This window comes from Lytechinus variegatus, chromosome 7 (genome assembly GCF_018143015.1).
Source record: "Lytechinus variegatus isolate NC3 chromosome 7, Lvar_3.0, whole genome shotgun sequence".
Lineage (NCBI taxonomy): Eukaryota > Metazoa > Echinodermata > Echinoidea > Temnopleuroida > Toxopneustidae > Lytechinus > Lytechinus variegatus.
Genome location: NC_054746.1, coordinates 35,281,592 through 35,300,686, shown reverse-complemented (window position 1 = coordinate 35,300,686; position 19,095 = coordinate 35,281,592). Strand labels below are relative to the sequence as shown.

At 33.5% G+C, this 19,095-nt stretch overlaps 1 protein-coding gene across 2 annotated transcripts; it reads left to right on the top strand.

The window, feature by feature from the left end:
- The first annotated feature begins 101 nt into the window (after positions 1–101).
- On the top strand, positions 102–18,839 carry LOC121419117 (cytoplasmic dynein 2 light intermediate chain 1-like). 2 transcript variants are annotated; one of them, XM_041613435.1, is made up of 14 exons: positions 102–241; positions 4,498–4,571; positions 4,832–4,887; positions 6,674–6,778; positions 7,535–7,549; positions 10,064–10,152; positions 10,701–10,887; positions 11,555–11,623; positions 12,250–12,327; positions 13,230–13,309; positions 13,836–13,909; positions 14,746–14,843; positions 15,858–15,947; positions 16,450–18,839. In XM_041613435.1, the coding sequence occupies exons 1-14, from the start codon at positions 231–233 to the stop codon at positions 16,534–16,536; spliced, it is 1,113 nt and encodes a 370-aa protein (XP_041469369.1). In that variant the 5' UTR covers positions 102–230; the 3' UTR covers positions 16,537–18,839. The 2 variants fall into 2 exon arrangements, with proteins under 2 accessions (XP_041469369.1, XP_041469370.1); XM_041613436.1 differs by lacking the exon at positions 7,535–7,549.
- The last annotated feature ends 256 nt before the right edge of the window (positions 18,840–19,095 follow it).

The following is a 19,095-nucleotide window of genomic DNA, read 5'->3' as shown; positions in this document are numbered from 1 at the left end:
TTAATTATTACATAAAAATGTATTTATAATAGAGATAAATCATAAATGTTACCTATAATCATTAAGAATGAACTCTCAGTAATAAACTAGTGCGCATGTTCACCCAAGAAATTCCTCTTGACGACTGTAAACAATTGAAATCTCGGTTCGGAAAAGTGATGTTGACCCTCGACTTCTTTATTTCTTATATCTTGTTTATTCCAGAATTCACTTGAGACAAACAATCAGAGATGCCTAAATCGTGAGTATAAAATGTGCAATTATATTACCTTTTCCCCCGATATAATCACATCGTTTTATGTAAAAATTGAACCTCGACTTGCAGCTAGCGCTAGCGAGCAGCGCCAGCGGCGAGGACCAAGGTTTCCCCGAACTCCAGGGATCGTAACTTTGGAAGCTCCGCTGCGTTGGCCTGTTTGGTCGATTACGCACGATCACGAGCCACGACGGAGCTTCCAGTGTTCCACAAGTTCTAGGCCAGCCCAGGGCCACCCACTCAACAATTTTAGTGAGTTACCAAGTGCGCACAAGCCATATAGTATATGGCTTGTATATGATTAGACAGCTGGCAGCCGTCTGTTTCGAGGAGTTTTTTAACAATTTTTTTTTATTTCTCTTGGTGAGTGAAGGCTGAAGCCAACGGAGTTCAGCTGAACAACCAACATAACAGAGACCGAAGCTTTTGGTCTAGTATATGATATACCGTACACATTTTGGCCAAATCGTGGTTTTGGGAACCACTCGTAGATTTGTGAATGCGCACTTGTGTACAAAGTGAATGGAGGTGGAAATGGGGAACTGTGCGTGTGACTGAATAAAGCGCTGCTGTATGAAGTGAACGGTGGTTCCCAATATCACGATAATGCCCACATTTTTAATACAAGATCAAACTGGAACTGCCCAAGCATGAATGGGCTAGATCTAGCGCAAAATACTTTAGATCTAGGCCTACTAGTTTACACTTGCCTTTTGGCATGTGCACGTGTAACCCAGGGAACTCCCACCCGCTACGCGGGCGGGACCAGGACCTTACGTTCCCTGGGTTAGTGCACGTGGTGGGTTTGCTTGACACTGCTAACAGTGCTATTCTTTGAGTTAGCTCATTGGCTGGAATTAGGCTTGGGAGCCAGCGCCGAGTACTCGAGTCTACCCGATTCTCAATGCCAGAGTCGGGGAGTCGACTCTAATCTCAGGAGACTCGAGTACCAAGCGGCGGCGGTTCTGAGATAAAGGGGCTCGAGTCTTTGCCGTGCTCTCTCATTCATGGACAAGAATCGGCCCCAGCGTCGACTCCCAGCGCCGAATCCAAGCACTGAGATAGAAAAAACATGGAATTTGGAGAATCATTTACTTCGAGCAGAGGACGAACTTTCTCTGCTTGGAGTTGGAGCCTGCAGTGTATGCCGTGTGCATGCATGGTATGAGGATGCATCGTGTGTGTTGTGTGTATTTCTGTGACTGTACAAAGCCAGTAGAGAGCACGTGCGTTGCGTTAAGCAACACTTGTGATTGTATCATCAAAGTTAGTGTATTGGGATTTGTGTGTGACTTGTGTGAGAAGTTTTTTTTTTGGCTTTCATTCCAGAACCCCCTGCCCCACCATCATTTGCTCGCTAGTCTTAAATGAGAGTCTTGTCATATTGGAATATTGACCAGAAGTTAATAAAACATATTATTGTTCTGTCAGTAATGAAATTAGCGATTGAACTATGGATATTTCATTATGGATTTTCACTATGGATATTCATTCAAAACAATCATTTTTTTTAATGATGTATTCCACCTTAATCCAGTTTGCCATTTTCTTAAGTGACTGAAAACAAAGACTAGTCCCTTCATTCAGGGACATCAACCCTCCGCGAGTTGTTTACATAACTTTCTTTGTCTCCGCTAGTATTGCACAATCTTGAGAAGCACATGTTTGGAAATCTGATATTCTTGCGGTGGGGGGGGGGGTTACAAGATTGCCGCCCTTTTCATTCTGTGTTGGGTTTGGCTGCTACATGGCCTCTGTGTTGAGAAATTAGGTCAGGGTAAATTAAATTGCAAAGAGAGGCTTTGGATGGCATTCATGATGGATAGTCTTTTTTTAAAAGGCATCATTTAAATAATTTCAACTTCATAACATTTGCAGGCTTGCAGGTATATTGTATGATAAAATTACTTTTCTCAGAATTGTACGAAAGTTGTACAAAACTTTGTTATCTTTTTACATTGTATTTGGACACGAATGCAGATCTTTCTTGATTAATTTGACAAATAATGGGCTAAAATACTAAACAGTAAACATACAGACCTCAAGTAAACCAAGTACCACACATTCAAACTTGGATTAAATCAAATCAGATATCAGTCAAGCACAGAAATCACTCTATCATCACAGCACTAAAAATTATAAACAATCACTTCGAAGAAACAATTGCCAGGGTCAAACCACAGTCAAACATGTGCTTGCGTTGTGTCCTGTGTGTGTATAATGTTTGCAGTGAGTTGATCTTGTGATGATGGGGAGAGAATTTGTGTGTGTGGTTTTTATGTCTGCAGTGAGTTGGGTCATGACTGGAAGAGAATGAAAGGACCAGGGAGTCGGGAGGAGAACCGAAGCGAGTGCACACTGAGATAGAGGTATAGAGTGTATACGGTAGGGGCATAATTGAGGCATTGTCTCGAAGCCCAATTTCGGCGCTGGGAGTCGACTCTCTTCGGAACCGACGCCTGGGGCAAGAATCGGAGTCGACTCTTGCCAAGACTAGAACCGCCCAAGCCTAACCTAGCTGGAATAATGACAATATATCGGCGCAAGTCTGGCTTACATTATACATAGGCCTAATATCGAATGGCAAAAAGGGTAGAATGATCTATTCGTCCCAGGCCTAATGAAGATGGATATTTGTTCTAATTCTAAAGCTGTTTCCTATTGGAAACGGGGCGGGTTCGGGTCTAGTAAAAGCAATTTTGATAAATTCTACTAAATTTTTACCTTTTCCCCTTTTTCAAGGCACATAGTCAGTACTTTCATTCAAACCAAAACACTGACGACATGCCAGCCAGTCGCTAATACCTTGACAGTGTATTGCTAAGAAGTAGATAGATGTGTCTAGTTGTTTAGCAAGGAAGCCCTGATTGATAAAGAATAATTGTATTATTATTTTTACGTCAAGGCCACTTACTATAGGATACACATCTATATTATTACAACACAAATTAAAAAAAAATATAAAGGCACAGCAAATCTCGGCCAGAGGTACATGTAAATGAAAACAAATTTCCACTTAAAGGACAAGTCCACCCCAACAAAAAGTTGATTTGAAAAAAAGGAGAAAAATCCAACAAACAAAACATTAAAAATTTCATCAAAATCGGATGTAAAATAAGAAAGTTATGACACTCTAAAGTTTCGCTTAATTTTACAAAATTATATGCACATCCTGGTTGGTATGCAAATTGACAGACTGATGACGTCACCCACTCACTATTTCTTCTGTATTTTATTATATGAAATATTCTAATTTTTTCCTCCTTGTCAAGTGAAACAAAGTTTTATTTCTCCCTGAACATGTTGAATTACCATTATTTTAACAGTTTATGGTTAAGTGAAGCTGCTCTTTATTGTCAAATCTGTAAAAATTGAAATATTGTATTATTAAAACAATAAAAAACAAGAAATAGTGAGTGATGGACATCATCGACTCTCTCATTTGCATAGCACAAAGTTGTGCATTTAACTATTTTGTAAAAAAATGTCCTAACTTTCTTATACTTAAAAACGATACTTAAAAATGTCATAACTTTCTTATTTTACTTCCAATTTTGATGAAATTTGCAGTTGTATGTTTGTTTGATTTTTCTCTATCGATTCAAATCAACAATTTCCTGGGATGGACTTGACTTTTAAGGCCAATGATGGCATTGATGGCTTTGAGGACGATCAAATCTCCAACCATGGTCTTCTATGGCCTTGGATTATTCTAATTCAAGCCCTGCTGAGCCTGCCATATATATATATATGTCAAATATTTACTTAAAAAAAAACATGATATGTCACAAAATTTGCCCTTTTTAATGAATAAAGCTGTGTTGTTTAATACTTAATCATTCTTTTGGAAAGTATATCAAACATGTGGATGCCAAAGTCAGTTACAAGTTCCTATTACAGACTACACTGTCAAAACAGAAACAGTGTATCATTATTGCTGGAAAAAGACCCCCCACTTAGCCTTTAATCCTGTGCTTACTTTGCTAATTCCTCAGCAAATATACAATCTCCTTCGTAATCTTTTGGCACATACATGTATTTTAAACAGACACATTGATGGTCATGTTATTAGATTCTATACGAATTCATTTTAAAATCGTGACCACCACTGGCATTATTTTCAAAATTTAGCAAAAACCTATACTTTTGAAAAATTTCCCATGGGAATCCCCATTTAAAATAAATCACATCTGCCTAATGTCTAAATTATCTGAAGTATTGAATTTCTTTTATCATTTCAGTGTGGAGAAATCGATTTGGGACATTGCCGTTCTTGAAGCTGAAAAGAAGAATGCTTCTGAATCCAAAGATGAGGGTAAGGTTGCCAGTTGCTATTACAGACAGTTTGTTTTAGGCCAAGAATTCAATTGAATTTACAGAGTAAACAGTTAAAAGAGGAAGGAGAAACTTGAAATGAGGAATCAGAAAAAGAGGAGGATGATAGTGATGGTGACTAGGGGATAGTGAGTGCTGTTACTGCTGATGATGATCCATTTTTGCAATATAGAGTTGCTCTGTTACCCTATACTATGTGATTTTAGATCAATTCTTGCTTTATATAATTTTATATTCCAGGTGGTGAAACAAAGGGCTCGGAGAATCACATTTTGTTTATTGGCAGTAAAAATGCAGTAAGTTATTAAATAGGCCAGTATATGTTGCCACCAATGTCAGTGACATGTGCATATTTGTTTTGGAAACATAAATTTGATTCATTTGACATAATTTTGTCGATTTTGGGCCAATACAGTGCGTATAAAAAAAAGCGGGACAGTTTTGTAAAGTCTATACAAAATTTTTTTCAAAATATTATAACTATATTTTGATGTTAATAGATGCTCTGCGATTTTATCTTTGAAATGCCATTTAAAAAATAAATTTTGTTCATGCTTGAGCGAACACGGGACGTTTTTGTCTGGGGTTCAAAAAGAGGCTTGCGCTGAAATGGCAGAAATGGCAAAATTGATGATTAGACTTTTGGCTAATAAGCAGACTTTCTCTTTTTCTTTTCATTATCTTTGCCATAATTTTTTTATAATGCTGTAAAATTTTATTCATATATTGATGTATTTACCTGAATTATTTTGTTTTTCATTCAAACTTCTGTTACCTTTGTATTTTCCTTCATAAGTAAGAAAAGAAGACTTTTTGTCAACCCAAGTGAGAAGAATTGCATTCAAAAGAAGAATCATTCAAATCCTTTTATGTGAAACAAATTATGTTATGGTACCTATAAAAGACATGAATCCTATTTTCAAGGGGTTATTGAATCCTTCACCAAGTTTAATATGTCCTTGACAGGACAAACAGGAAAGGATTCATGTCTTTCAATGGCAATGGTGTATTGAGTCAATTTTGAAGGAGCAAGATTTGGCAGATCGGGTGAAATGTATCAAAAATTTGTGAAGCAAGCAAGCAAAAATTTCCACTTTTTCATTAAATTATCAAATTTTGTTATCTTGACATAATATTCAGAAAATGATATCATATTTCACTTTCTATGATTTCTGTTATTTTCTTTCCACCTTCTTTTTGGTCATGATTTTTTTAATGGGGGGGGGGGGGCACTCCGAGCCCCCAGCCATCAGTATGCCACTGTTCAAAGGCACCATAACCTTTGTAGCACACAATGAAAGGATTTGGAAAAAAAAACATGCTCTTCCTAACTTCGGTTTAAAAAAATTGTTCTTGCCTAAAGAAAGAATATTCAAACCTAAAATAGAACATATAAAAAAGGAAAAACAGAAATATTCAAGCAAATAAGTATATTTGGAAATGAATTTTGACAGTATGATTCGAAAATTATGGCAAAGATAATGAAAAGGTTAAGAGGAAGTCTGCTGATTAGCAAGAAGTCCAACCATCATATTTATCATTTGATGCCATTTTGGCGCAAGTCTCCTTTTTAACCTCGGACAAAAACATACCTTGTTCGCTCAAGCATGAACGAAACTTATTTTTTTTAATAACATTTGAAGGATAAGACCCAAGAGCACCTATTGACACCAAAATATAGAGATCATAATTTGATATAAAAATTTTATTTACTTTTCAAATCTGTCCTGTTTTTTTTATACACACTGTATACACGTATAACTATATTACTTGAAACTGTGTAAACGACTTAATTAAACAATTGTCACAAAATTCTACAAAATATTTGATTTGTAAACAATGATAGCAATTAATTTCACCAATTTATTGTAATCTTATTGTAATCAAGATAATTCATCAAGAAGATCAATGGGCCTAATACAGAAAATGAATGAAAACTGGCATATGCTTTAATATGAAACTAATCTTGATTGTATCTTAGCACTGTACAATCTTATTTATTAATGAGATACATCCGATGATGATCACATTTATTCATGTCAACTCAAAGCTACATCTTTTCTTTCTGTGTATTTTACCAAGGGAAAGACTTCAATAATTCTCCGGTTTTTGGAGAAGGAGGAGGCACCAAAACCCACAATCGCACTGGAATACACATTTGGTAGAAGAGCTAAAGGTCACAATATGGTATGTATAACGTCACTGTTTTTATTAGTTATAATTACAATTAAATGTTTGATAATTCAGTTTTTCTAGTTTCATTTTATATGTTTTAACACAAATTGTACTCCTCTGATTTTGATGGGTTATAAATAAATTAAATATAATTCAGTTATATATTTAACTCATCCATATTCTATTCATATATTTAACATTAGTCCAATTCTACTAATCTATTAACTGTTCAATATGATTTTATGATTTTAATTTAATTGTTCATATCATTAGATCTGATTACACTTATCAATTCTCACCAATCTTCAAGCTGATTTACAACACACATTATTCTTTGTTTAATTATTGTTAAATTGAAAACACTCTACTTTTCAAAGATTATCCTTTTGATGTTATACAATTTTAGATTCTAAAGAATTCTTGAATACTGATATCTTATTTAGTCACTTCTTGAATATATTTGAAAAGTTTGAGAAAAAAAGCACTTTTAGTAATTTCTCAGCTCATTCTATCAAATGCAGTGTTATATCGCATTTTGCACATTAAAAGAAATTATTAAACAACTGATATCTTAATTCACATCAAATGATATTACTCAGAATTATATTCCTTTTTTAAATGTATGTTAATATTTAAATCAATTGAAATTATATTTTTATTCTGCTGTGATTGTAGTATAAGTTTTTATTTGTAATGATTTTGAAAACTTTCCACATTTGTTTAATTTTTGCAATATTTTTGCTTGGCTTTTTGTGATTCATCCCACAGTCCATACAAAACAGGGTAACAGATTTAGATATTTTATAATGGCTCATATCAGAAAAACTAGCAGGTGTTTTTACCAAGATTTTTGAAAAAAAACTTACTTTTAATAAACTCAAACAAATACTCCCCAAATAATGTACTTTATATTCACACAAAATCTTTAGCCTCCTTTATCGTAACAATTTGTCATTTCTTAAGAGTGAATGCTTAAATCAGATATGTTTTTCCCCAGGATCTTCCTTTAGAATTTGTTTTTTCCTTATAAATTTACAATTTTTAGGAAAAGTAATTTACATGCTTTGAAAACTGCTTTGTTTGAAATTCACCAATGCAAATCCAGGGCTGAAGGCCAAGGAGTTCACCCAAGTCAAGAATAAGTTTTGAATTTTTTTCTCAACTTACAAAATGACTTTGTTTTTATTTTAATAAAAACTTTCATCTATCATTTTTTGTCTGATTTTACACAGAAGGAAAATGCCTGTAAATAAGTTTACAAGTCATTTTATTATGTTTGCTAGAACCTTTTTTTTCTAATATGCCCAAATGTTTTTATACTACCCTGCATCTGCTAGTTTTCTTTGACATGGGCCATTGCATGATTTATTAGTTTATAGTGATAGTGATGATATTTAGAGATATTGCATGCTTGTTAGACATACATGTACAGTATGTAGAATAATATTGTCAATGTGCATGTATCCAGCATGTTTTGTTTTACGCCTGCCTTCATGCCTTTTTATGTATTCCCATTTTATATAGCATGTTCATATTCAAACCACATTATTTTCAAACTGAAACACATTGCAAACTACTACAGTGAATGAGTTTTATGCACTTAAAACTGAAAGTTTCAAAATCACTGTTAAGAAAAATAATACAGTTTGTATTATTTTCTTAACAGTGATTTTTTATTTGGATCAATTTACTTGAAAACTTTTAGCATTCTAATTCAGTTCATGATTTTTCTGCTTTGAAAGAGGAGTAATTCTTTACATTGACCTGCTTGAATAATTAGTCAGGTAATTCAAAAATTTAGATAGCAATTTGATGGAAATTTAAGATTTGACACAATGCTATATGCCACAAAATGACATTGAATGAAAAAAAAATGATGCAGAGTATTATTCTTTCTAATCAGTGCCCTGTAACATATGATCAATATTTTCTATACATTTTTAAAAATATGTTATTTAGTAAACTAACAAATTATGATTGTATATTTTAGTGTTACAAGGCACAATACTAAACTTTACATGAGGATGTTCTTGATTTTTGAACCAGAATTTAAAAAGCAAAATTAAAAAAAGGGAAATGATCTTATAAAATGTTTCAGTGCTCCCTTTATTCATTTCACACAAAAATTTGATTTTTTTTTTAAATTGAAAAATAAACCGTCCCCCCAGAATCCAGAAATAATGAGGGACATGGAGAGAAAAAGATGAAATACCCACAGTCAACTAAGCAATACATTTTAGAGTTTTGTCAGATGTTTATCAATGTTTCGGACCGACCTTTAACATCACCATCTGAAAGAAGGTGAATAATGCTCAAAACTTTCCATTAATTTGTAACTTCCCATGTAGCTTGGATTTGGTGCATGCTACAACGCCCATGCTTTTCAAAATCTTTCCTTAAACTAGTTGATCATTTGCACAATCCAATGAATATATTTGCTCAGTTAAAGGTATTATTAACTATTATTTGTAATAATCTGATGATATCATTCAGAAAATTAACTTAATGATAGGCCTTTGTTAATACTTGGCAATTTTATTTGAATGCACAATTTATTTTCTTTATTTTGACTTACCTGATGCACATGATTATACATTATCAAACTCATTCTTTTATATTTCTTTCACCTGATCTAAGTCCACACCTCACAATTTCATAAGTTTGTTGTATTTTATTTTAATGCCTTGGGCAGGAAGCATCTTCAGTCTTGATTATTACTGTTAGTTTTATGATTAAATGCAAATTGTAATACTTCCTAATAAATTTGATTAATTATTCGTGTCTGACCTGCTTTTTAATGATGCCAAATGTATAGTAATTTTGTTAGAAAAAAACTAATCGAATTTGTGAATGCCTTTTCAGTAAAACAGTCAGTAGGTTATTTTGAGAAATAAAATAGTGATACAATAGACAATTAAAAAAATGAATACCAACCAAATAAATAAATTTTGCATATATTTTTTGATGATTTTTTTCATCAAAAGAACAGGAGATTGATCATACTTTAGAGTAATGGGAGAGTACTCTTGTTCATATCATGTAACATGAAAGGTATGCACTTGTTATACCAAAGGTGAGTTATTCCAAAACGTGCACATACCCAGGATGTTCAGAGTAGTTGAACCTTCTGAAAAATGAGCTGTAGTTCATGTTAAATAAAAAATTCATATTTTCTTTTGTAAGGTGGGCAAGCCAAAATATGATGACAAGGATTCATGAGTTTTCGTGACATATGATGTAGCTCTCTCAGTGATTGCACTTATTAATTCATCATGATTACTGTTCTATTTTATTTAGGTGAAAGATATTTGTCATATCTGGGAGTTAGGTGGAGGTACATTCCTGTCACAATTAACAGAGATTCCATTGACAGAGGATACAATCATGTAAGTTCAATATTTGGTTTAGATTTTTCCTCTTTTACACTTCATATTATAATAGGGATAAAGTAAACCTCTGTCAGTGATTGCTAAAAGAGATGTTAGATATGCTAACAACAGACTGTATTAGAATGGAAGAAGAAGAAGAGGAGGATACTTTCTGTTTATGAAAACGACATGATACATCTATTTCCAGTTTATGACTACTCCCCTCTTCCCATTATCAGGTCATGTGAATAAATCTATGAGCTGAACGTGCAGTGAAACACATATTGCCATGGAAAAGTTTGTATTTCCAGAGATTTTCTCCAAAATTCATTCAATTACTTCAATTAATACACACAATTGATATATTTCAGACTTGATTTGTCTGTAACATGTATCCTTTGCATTTAAAGTTAATAATTATCAAAATGAAAAATACAATTATATTTGACCTTGTATATATGATTGTAGAAGTGTGGACTTTCATCATGTATCCATTTTTGTCACAATAGCACCCCATTGAATCAAATAAAAATTGAATTGACACGTGGCTACAATTTTGATCCTAGGTCATCATCAGTGATGGTAGTAATGGACCTTTCACAGCCTTATGAACTATGGCACACCATGGAAACACTGATTAAGAGTGCATTAGATCGGGTGGAGCAGGTCATCTCAAAAGCAGCCAGGAACGATCCCAGTATACAGGATAGGATCAAAGAGAGGGCATGGAAGAGGATAGGAGTTGATCACCCTGTAAGTAGAATCTGGATCATTGCTGAAGGATTATTTCAATCATTAAATTAAAAAAATGTAGTAAATTTTTGTTTTCAATTCTATAGAAATATGTCTAATGAAACACTTTAATTTCAGATTGGGTTATTGATTGAAAATATGTGCTTAACCAATGTTTCATATGTTTTAAACTGAATTCATTTTTTACTGCAAGGGTCCTTCCTTTTGTAAAGTGTCATTTACATAAATATGTCGTCTAAAATTATTTTTCGTCTGATGTGTTAGATGATTGCAATTTCAGTGTTTTCTTGCCATGAACAATATCTGATAGAAAAGCATCTTCCGTCAATATCGAAGTATGTCTGTATACCAAGGTTTTAATAACAAATTAAACACAGGTCAAATTAAATGCAATTGTTTCACAGACAGTATTATCAGATGACATGCTATTTGGAAAATGGCTGTTGGATGGAGTTGAATATGGTTGTGATTATTTTGTTTATCAGAAAAGATGATCTCTTTGTATGTCTTTTAATATAAATGCAAAGGTTTCATGATAGCATACTACCTAGTATAGCTGGAGTATGAAATCATATCAAATTATAAATGGTAAGTTACTTTTCAATAGCAAAGTAAATTCTTCAATATTTATGTAAATTTTTCATTATTTCTCCATTTATCTTTACAGGACAGAGATATGTTGGATCCATTCCCATTACCTCTGGTCATTATTGGTACAAAGTATGATGTCTATCAGGTGAGGATGAATTGATTTATACAGTCAACCTATTGTCCCCTTGGTCCAGGTTGTCCCTGTACAAAGCCTATGGGAATCCTGTATCACCTACCTGTCTACAATGACCATATTTTTATTTCTCTTCTATATGTGGTTTCTCATGAAGCATGTACTGTAGAAAGCCCCTCCATTATGTATTTACCCTTTGTTTTAGAGGTCTACAGATACATAGAACAGGGCAGTAAGATATTGGGTAATGATATAGATATGTTTTATTTAATCAGATCAGTGACTTTAATTCTTTAATTCAATTAGATTTGTTTAAGTGGGCAACAAATGTGTAATCAAGGTTAGAATATGATACAGGTAGTTGGTATCACTAAACTCATTTCTTTATTATTATTATTATATATAATGATAATAAACTGATATTTACACAGTATAGTGCATGATATGTATGTAGCACAAAAAATAAAATGGCTTTATACATGTATATAAAAAACTTTAGTGAAACAAATATTTGAAAATAGATTTTTAGAACAGGAAAATGTATATTCGTTAGAAATTCAGTATTAGAAGCACAGATACTGCCTTAAAAAAGGTGACAATGACAAATTAATAAAGATATTTATTGTGTTTATAAACAGGACTTTGATCCGGAGAAGAGGAAAGTAATCTCCAAGACATTACGTTTCATTGCACACAACTATGGAGCAGCTCTTCAGGTAAGTTAAGACCTTATGAATTTTATTATCAATTCATTTTCATATGTGCTTGAACAAAATTAGAAATTCTCTTTTTATTTTTCAAAAGAAATAAAAGCAATAAAGTATTATCCTAGGTATTCCTGGTCCCTTGGATCAATGAGATAAAATTGAAAGCAATGCTTGCCTCCCAAATTCATGACATTCATTTTCATTTGGAAGTTCTTTTGCACATAATGTAGGAGCAGCCATGAGTTGCATTGACATTTAATTTGTTTACCAATTATTTAATGGCTGTTTATGAATGATACTAGTAATTGACATATTCTGTTTAATTAGATTAAGAATTTCAAACCAAGGATGTAAATTTTATCTTGCTGAATAGCTTAGGTGTATATTTCAATGTAATTTACAAGGAAGGTATGCTTAATATAATCCACCATATTTGAGTGTCATTTCCAGGTTGCTTGTCAATTCCATTCTGTCATGTGACCTAGTTCAATGTCCTTATTGGGGTGATATTTTCGTTTTTGTGGCTCTATTGAAATCAATGGAGTTCTGATGAAGTTTTAAAAAAGTAAGGTAAAATATATTGCAAAGAGGAATCAACTGAAATATTTGGGAAAGATTATACCTGACTACATGAATAGAAATAGGAAATAGATAGAAAATGGAAATCAGAGGTTGATGAGAAAATGATGAGAAATAGATGAATTGATTAGTGATAGGTTACTACAAAACCAGAAAGATGAAAAGGATGAAAAGTCAAGGGGTAAAGAAGACATTAAATAAATATGACGTGGGGATGAAGGACATAGGTAAAGAGAAAAGGGGGAACTGATAATGGGAGGGAGGAAGGGAGATCTATGAATGCATCACAGGACAGAAAAAAAAATAATCCTTTTATTTTTTTCATCCTACAGTTTTCAAGTAACAAGACGGATGGTCTGATGTCTAGAACCAAAAACCTTGTCAGTCATCTAGCCTTCTCAACAACTCTCAGGTATAAACCATTACCATGATAGTTCTTGGGTTAATATTCAGGCATAGATCCAGGGAGGAGGGGACACATGTCCCCTGTCAGAGTTTTTAGTCAAAATTATCAGATGAGGTTGTATGAGCTTCTCCCTGTATGAGAAGTGCCCCTTGTCTGCCTTTAGATATTGATTTGAGCTGTTTAGTGAACCACCCCTGTCCATAAATTGTAATGCATTCTCTTATTCTATGGTACTTGTTAATTGATTTATAGACATGCATTGATGTCATTTTGTTGCCATTTTAGAGGCTTGAGCCATTGTCTTGCATGCATTGGTGATCTGCAGCCTGCGCATCTCTGACAACTCTGTTTATGCGTATTCCTATATCCTTCGAGGGAGGGCGCTATGATCTATTATATTATATATTATTATTATAATGTATTCTTTGACATTCTCTGATTTACCTCAGGATTAAAGAGCATAGTACTTTATTGATTAGTTGTGCTTTTTGTCTGATATTTCATATATATATATTTTTCTTTTTCTTGATAGCTTGAAGACTATATCTGTAGATCCTAACAAGCCAATTTCAGTTCCATTTGGACTTGATTCATTAGAACAAATAGGTCAGTATAGTTACACAACCAACAAGGAGAGCCTTTAAACATAAATATTTTTGTAGGTAACCGGAGTCATATTCTTGTTGTTTGTGTTATATGTATATTGTTAAGTTTCCATTGAACTTTTATTTTTGTCATGTCGCTATAAATGGCTGTTCCTGGAAATGGAATAAACATAAACATACAGAATTAATATTTCAATGAATTTTTTTTTTAAATTCCACCCCACCCAAAAAAAAATTAGAAGACACCTGAAAATTCAAGGACATATGATTTTTTTCAATGACATTTATGCTTGAGGAGTATGCTGTGGTATAAGAATTCTATCAAAGTTACAGGTTATGGAAAATGAGATATTGATCCATATTTAAGCATCTATGTGAAAGTGTTTTGTAGTATGAATTTATATATTTGGTCGTCTAATCAGTACATAGTACATATTGCTACAGAATAGAGAGAAAAAAGTTTTTTAAATCTTGAATTGTGCAATTTAGTGCTGTACTTATTCAACATAAAAAGTTGTGAAATAAGGAAAATTAACTTATAATGCAGTATTCTGAAATCAGAAAAAACAGTTACTGATAACCTTGCATGGTCAGATTTATAGAATAACATACTTATTTTAGTTGACTGAAAAATCCTGAATCTTTTGGTTCGTAATCTGTATTCTTATATAAAATTACCTTGTGGTCATTTTGTAGATTGTTTTTAAATTCAATTTATGATTGTAACCACAACTTTAATGTTAAAAAATATTATAGGCCTGCATATGAACATTAGTTGATCAATTGGAAACTGTCATTTTCATTTTATTTTGATCTAATTCTTCCTTTGTATCTCAGGTTTACCACCGGTAGGTGATGATGATCTTGGTAGATCTAATGCAAGGACACCATTAGACTTATGGAAACAGGCATTCACATCATACTTCCCACAGAAGGTATATTTTTTTCTTGTAACTGGGTGAATAGGCATCTTTACTAACTTGATTTGAATTTATGTTTGTTTCTTTTCTGAGTAATGATGCATTCCTTTTAACCAGGTGGGTATTTCATAAAGCTGTTCGTAAGTTAAGAGCGACTTTAAGAACGACTGGTGAACCCTTCTTACGTGCTAAACCATCGCTAATTCAATATACTATTTACCACGGAAAGTATCACCAATCACTCTTAAAGTCACTCAACTTACGATCAGCTTTATGAAACACCCACCTGGTAGTGATAAGTAAATTACAATACTTACTGCTATGTCTGGTTAAAAGCTCTCAGGTTGTATAGTTATTGTTAACAAAGAAAGCTTGAAATTTGTAAATCTTATTTTAACAAGTCTACTTGAGTGTCATTGTTTTTTTTTCTTCAATGAAATGTATCCTCTTTATTTTATTGATTATCAAGGTATAAGGTTGGCAATATTTGGCTTATTTTCTCTTGTTCTTGGGGACAAATGCTTGATATTTTTCCACTGTCAGTTTCCATTACAACTGTTCATCATCATATACATATAACTTGACTCTTGAAATTTTTTGATAGAGGGCCTTCACAAAAATACGCCCCAAACTCAAGCTTTTGAGCACTCTAGTGAATACAAAAATAATTCTTAAGTTACTAATGAAAAATAAATTGCAACACTATGGAAATGAGTATTTTGGTCATAAAAGTGGGATTTTAATGAATTTTGTAAATGTGTGTTGTATACTGCATATATCTACATGTAGTTTCCCCACAGGCAGGGTGGTTGCAGTGAACAAGTGACATATACATCTGCATTCCTTATCTGGCACAGAGTAACCAGATATTTTATCAACTTTTTTCTAGAGAGCTACAATACATTGAATTAAGTTAGCATTGACTGTTTCAATGTCTGGCAAGCATCTGACAAGCTTTGGGGTTGTCAAGAACTAGTTTTGTTTGAAAAGCATTAATATGCCACTTTTTGTGTTTGCGTTTTTATACAGAGTACAATCAAAGCTATTGTTGAAGACCCATCCAAAGACCCACAGTACGCAGAGGCTGCAGTAGATAATATGAGAGAACAGAAAAATAAGGTATGGTGAAACAAAATAAAGTTGATGTTCAATTTTGATACACGAAAATCTAAGATTTGTAATTTGCATATTCATCACAGTAAAAGTGGAAAGGATGGCAAAATTGCCATGTGATTCAGATTTTAAAAGAAATTCCAATTTTTGAGCCCTGTTTATTTAAAGTGTGTATTTGTTATTAATTGTCGTCATCACTTTTATAATCCTTACTACCCTCGTCATCATCACTATCATTGATAATCACCATTGCCATCACCATCATTATCACAATCACAGTCACCATCATCATCACCACCATCATCACCATCATCATAACAATCACCATCATCATCACCATCATCATAACAATCACCATCATCATCATAACCATCACCACCATCACCATCATCACCACCACCACCATCATCATCATCAATATCACCACCATTCATCATCTCATCAGGTAAAGTGTAGAATAAATATTATACTGTTGATATAATCTTGCGTTTTTTTTTTCAAACTGCAGGAGCTTGAGAGATACAGAAAACAGGCCGAGAGAAGAGCAAAGGAAAACAAGACTGGTGGATCAGGGGATGGGATACTCAGATTATGATCATTCACAGAGGATATTACTTCTGATAATTATTGGGAGTGTAAAGGGAGCATCTTGTTAAAGAAGTACACCAGAAATTTGTATAAACTAATACAATCCTAGCATCCGAATTGCTGAGGCAGGTACATCATCCTTAAAGGGCCCAGCCACTGACAAATCATGGGGAAATTGAATCAATACGAAATTTGCAAAAGGCCAATTAACTTGCATTATATAATCTGTCCGTCATGAGCGCCTGTCGGACTAATGCAATAAAAGTTTGGACAGCAAAAATTTAACCAAACTCATGATGGTTATTTACTTTGGATCATCGTAGTTCCAGTTTCCAACAACCCCAATTCCTAGACTCATAGCAAGTCTCTTGATTGCTAAACCAAAATAAATAAATAACCTCTGTGAAGGTACATGTTTCAAAGTGAAAACATGCAGTTTACTTCTGGTTGGTTAGTCTGCTAACTGTTGCTCTCCTATAGACCTCCCAGACATGTCGGCGTCTATTACATAACACCCTTAGGCATGCAGCTGAGTGAAAGACTTGAATCCCTTCTCTTTTCTGAGATAAGCTTTGATTTCCCCATGATTTGTCAATGAAAGGTCGCTTGAAGATCACTCTCAGTAGATAAACACATATGTATTGGACTCTTCTGATAATTATTAGAAGTGTATATGTTCGGTCTTATCATTTAGCTAATGCATCTAATTGGCTGAGAGCAGATTTGTAATGAAATACATTGACAAGAAACATACCCAATATGGAAATTTTATGATGGTAAAACAGTTAATTTTACATCAATATTACAGGCTAATCCTGTTCCACAGAACATGACCTTGAAATTTGAATGTATAAGCAGTAGATATTAGACATTGAAATTTGAATGTATAAGCAGTAGCTATTAGACATTGAAATTTGAATGTATAAGCAGTAGATATTAGACATTGAAATTTGAATGTATAAGCAGTAACTATTAGATATCAAGTAATCTGGGTGTGTAGTCACAGTGGAATGTGCAATACACTTTTTTGCAAAGGATGTCAGTCTGCAAGGGTGTATAGAAGAAATCATGAGGGTGTAAAAACATGTGGCTGATTTCTTTTAACTTTCTTACAAGACCCCCCCCCCCAAAAAAAAGATGGGGTTCCATTCTCAAATAGGAAGCAAACACTTATTTTAAAATATGACAAGCAAAGGGAGACATTTTCAAAAATGGGGTGCATAAAGCACAATTGTAGCAAGGGGGGGGGGGGGATTTATGCATTTCTGCAATGACCTCATATAATCTCTATCTCGTAGGTAGGTGTTACTGAACTAGACTAGTTGGTCTGTTTGTTTTGATAGTATATGTGCACTTGGTTAGGAAATTGATCTATATGAAGATGGCATTGCTTAAATATAGCCCTGATGAAAACTTTATGATGAATGTAATTTTTCGGACAAAATGATACTGTACTCTTCCTAGTATAATCAATAATGCTTGGAACACAAGTTTCATGGCCAAAATGGAAGCCATTAACTTTCTGAAAGAATGGAAAATAATTGAGACGCGTCATACATCAAGCCTGAGAGCATGCAGCAGGCAGACTGCTTGAGCGGCCCAGCAAAGGGGTACGTGAAAGACAGTGAACATGCCTGCAGAAATAATTTTTAATGGTATGGTGGTATCCATATTGTGATATATATCTTGATGAATAGAGACTGCTTGGCATATGAAACTGGAAATTCCTATCTGACCTCAACAATTGCAATTAGATCTACAATAATAGCTGAATTATTAATTTTGAATTATGGACAAGATTACTTAATGCCAATGGCTTTGAAGGAAACCTTAGATTTTTTTGTTCATGTACCAAAAAACTTCTCTGTACTAACTCGGTTTGAACAGGACCAAGCTAGCATTCAAGTCATTGAAAAATATTGGTATTAATTTCATACATGTACATTTTAAACATATTTTGTTAGTCTAAACTGTATAATTTGCTTCAAGTTTAATGTGCAGGTGACATACAGCCATACTTTCTAACTTTTCACAGGTGAAAATTCAGGGCTTACAATTTAATTGTTAGGTGGTTATTTTGATCATCAGCATCAAAACTGATGGTATACTTGTAGCTCCATAATTGTATGGTGTACACTCTGCTAAATATATTCTGTATTTTGAAGTGTTTGTGCTTTTTCAAGACTTTTTACTTCCTGTAAGTACTTGTCTGTTTTACAGGTCACAGTTCAATTTGTATTTATGTCAATAGTCTCTGTAAATAAATGTCTATTTTGTGAATAGATAAAATATATTAAATGTTTCACTGCAGTTTGGATCAGAAACATTTTTATTTGATTTGTTTAATGCAAGAAGGATTTACATGTACTTAGAGGAATTATCCACATAATTCTACAAAAGTTATCAATTTTGAAGTATGGTTCTGGAATTATTGGTGATGAGTGTGGAGATTATGATGGTAGATGATGGTCATGGTGAAGATGGTGATGATGATAATGATGATGGTTGTGGTGGTGGTGGTAGTGACAGTAAATTGTACTGCAGGAACTTCACTCTTAGGTTTAAG

Excerpts from the sequence above, each read along its gene's own strand:
- LOC121419117 (XM_041613435.1), top strand. Across the intron at positions 10,153-10,700 it reads TTGACAGAGGATACAATCAT|GTCATCATCAGTGATGGTAG; the intron begins GTAAGTTCAATA and ends TTTTGATCCTAG. Across the intron at positions 13,310-13,835 it reads GCCTTCTCAACAACTCTCAG|CTTGAAGACTATATCTGTAG; the intron begins GTATAAACCATT and ends TTTTCTTGATAG.